At 59.8% G+C, this 2,865-nt stretch overlaps 1 protein-coding gene across 1 annotated transcript in view; it reads right to left on the bottom strand.

Moving 5' to 3' along the window:
- Positions 1-1,639: 1,639 nt before the first annotated feature.
- TRIM7 (tripartite motif containing 7) overlaps positions 1,640-2,865 on the bottom strand; it is a 10,370-nt gene continuing 9,144 nt past the window's right edge. Inside the window, exon 8 of the mRNA XM_006766854.2 lies at positions 1,640-2,857. Within this exon, the coding sequence (XP_006766917.1) occupies positions 2,630-2,857 (228 nt within the window). The 3' untranslated portion in view covers positions 1,640-2,629. The remainder of the gene's footprint in view (positions 2,858-2,865) is intronic.

Consider the following 2,865-nt stretch of genomic DNA (forward strand, 5'->3'; position numbering starts at 1 on the left):
TGTCAATAGGTCTGTCCTGGGGGGCTGGTAAGGTAGGCGGGCACGTGAGGGAGCAGCGGAGTGGGGGGTGGGGGTAGGGGCGGAGGTGGGATCAGGAAGGAGTCAGAAGCCGATAGTGATGGAGAAATCAGAATGGCTGAGTGTGAGGAAGGGGGTGGACCGAGGACTGAGGCAGGGCCCGGGGCCCCGAACCCCTAGGGCACCTTTAGGAAGAGACAACCCTTAGGACCCCCTTGGATTCTTGGGGAGCAGGTCCGGTCAGAGCCCCCAAAAGGGCACACGGAGTTGAGGGCAGGGGAGGGTGAGAGCCCAGGTCAGGGACAGGAGCCCTCACCGGGCAATAGCCAGAAGGTGGCGGCTGCAGGTAGAGGGTGGACGTTGGCCTGGTTGTCCAACCTGCCCTCTGCCCTGCAAGGCCGGATGACTGAGGTCCCTGGACGGCCAGGCCAAAAGCAGGCCCCAGGTGACCCCCAGTCCGTGAAGAGCTCTGTGTCTGGTGGCAAGGACCTGGGTCCTCACAGCTCTGAGCTCGCAAGGACCTGGGACTGAGAGTTGGGGCAGAAGAGCCCAAGTTAGGCCAGTCACTGCTCTCAGAGGCTCAGAAGTCTGAGATCTTAGGATGCCCCAAGGATGGAAGAGAAAAATGCACACACACTCTCACGCCAGCACCGTGACTTCCGGTCACCCGCTGCCCTGGTGACCAAGAGAGAACATCTCTCGCGCCCCCCACGTGCAGTTATGTGTAACTGTTGTTAACATCTCTTCAGATGCATAGAAATCTATGCAGTTATCCTATAAACGCTGATAGACACACGAACACAAAAGCTGAGGATACACACAGACAGCCACCCCTGCAGTCCCCAGGCCTGGCCCTACAGGGCCTCCACCAGTCACCCCATCTCCTGTGACCTGCAATCTGTGTTACAATACTTTGGCATAGTTGCTAGACGACATAAAGGGTAATTGTGACACTCAGTTCAAAAGCCACGGGTTTTCCTTGTGGAAATCAGTGATACTCAAATACGCTGGTTGGCTACAGTGTTCTAGAGCTGCACTCTGTGTACGAAGAGGGCGTCGGATTCACCTTCTGGAATGCTGCTGTGGGCTAGACTCTTCCACGGTCCCGTCCCCGCCTGTGGGACACTGCATTCTGACTGCCTGTTGCTGTGAGCACTGGGTCTCAAACCACAGGGTCACGCCTGTCTTATCAAGGACCTGAACACAGTGTGCTCGAAGCATCTCAAGGGACAGAGTACAGGAGCTCCAGGACGCCTGCAGACCAGCTACTTGACGGTCACCGTCCCTGCATCTGCCCGAACCACCGGGGGAGGCAGAACTAGGTCAGCAACTGGCTTCCATCCAGCCGGGGATCTGGGGGGTTGGAACCTGTGGCCATCAACTACATACGGGTGGATGATATTTAACCAGAAGTCAACAATAGGGTCTGACCTGACTGACCTCGGTCGGTTTCAACACCGACACCCTATGCACGCGTTCATACCCACTGTCCTGCAATCCGATATGAACACCCGCGCACATCCTCACACCGCACACACGCGCACCTCATCTGGCAGAGATCCTTGCTCACACGCGCGCTCTGGCACTCAGGCAGGGTAAGTCAAGGACGAGCTAAGCCACGGTAGAAACGAGCTCACAGTCTGTATTTCCACCTCTAGCCCTTCCTGGGGAGCACTACGCAAGGAACAGCCCCCCACCACCCTCCCAGACGCCCAGCCTTAGAGCGGCTGGGGAGCAATGAGCTCGGGTGATGGCAGCCACCAGGGTCCTCTGCTGGTGGCACACGTTCGGCAAGTTCCAGAAAGAATCTGCCAGGGGCACGCTTCTGCTCTGCGTTTCCATGCTGGTGCTAGCGGCACCTGTAAAACTGTAAGTGCTCTCCGGTATTTCAGAATTCCAGAACCTTCTGTCTCCTTACCCAGCGAGACTGCACTTTGGCACTTGAGAGGGGTTTAGGCAGCTGTGAGAACACGTGGCCGTCACTGTGGCCGAGGATCATCAGATTCTGGGCGTCAGAGGGTAGCCATGCCTACATAGTGTCGTCTGGGGCTTTTCCCTCACGGACAGGTCAAGGCGCTGCCTCCAGTTCTGGCCCAGACTGTCCTCTGAGCTGGGAGCAGTGCTCCTCCCTGAGTAGGCGGTTTGGTGAGCCAGCTGGACGCAGGTCCCTGAAGGCAGCTGGCAGCGGACAAGAAGGCAAAACAGAAGTGACCATGAACCTGGCCGGCCTGGCCCCAAATATGCCCCTTGCAACTGAGGCCGACACAGGCCCAGGGCTTGGTGTTGCTCCAGGAGCCAGAGGCGCTGCTGAGTCTGAGCAGTGAGCCCCGAACAGGAAGCAGCTCTGTCCACAGCTGGGCTCCTGTCCTCACCCCCCACCCCTCCGAGCAGCTGGTACCAAAGCCACATGCCAGGAAGGGGACAGGCCCCGGGGGCCAAGGCCTTCCTGCCTCTGCTGCTTGGTCTCCTGAAGCCTGTCTAAGGCAGCCGGGGCCAGGAAGGGTGAAGTGAGCAGGAAGCCCAGCGGAGCTTCCGTCCCTTCCCAGGGGCGGCCAGGAGAAGGCTGCACCCTGGACGGGCCCGCTCCCTCTGGGGGGCCGGGCAGGGTCTCTCAAGGCCAGATGCGCAGGTAGGTGCCTGTGGAGCAGATGGAGAACAGGGGGAACACACGCTCCTGGAAGTTGACACGGAAGGTGTAGAGGTGGCGCATGTCCTCCACAGCGTAGAAGGACACGGCCCCCACCTCCAGGTCCAGCGCCACCCGCACGCGGGACAGGTGGCCGCAGCTGAGGGGTGTCCGCTCGGGGCTGGTCACGGCCCAGTACTGCCCACCGTTGAGCTGCAGCG

Source organism: Myotis davidii, unplaced genomic scaffold (assembly GCF_000327345.1).
Source record: "Myotis davidii unplaced genomic scaffold, ASM32734v1 scaffold862, whole genome shotgun sequence".
Classification (NCBI taxonomy): domain Eukaryota; kingdom Metazoa; phylum Chordata; class Mammalia; order Chiroptera; family Vespertilionidae; genus Myotis; species Myotis davidii.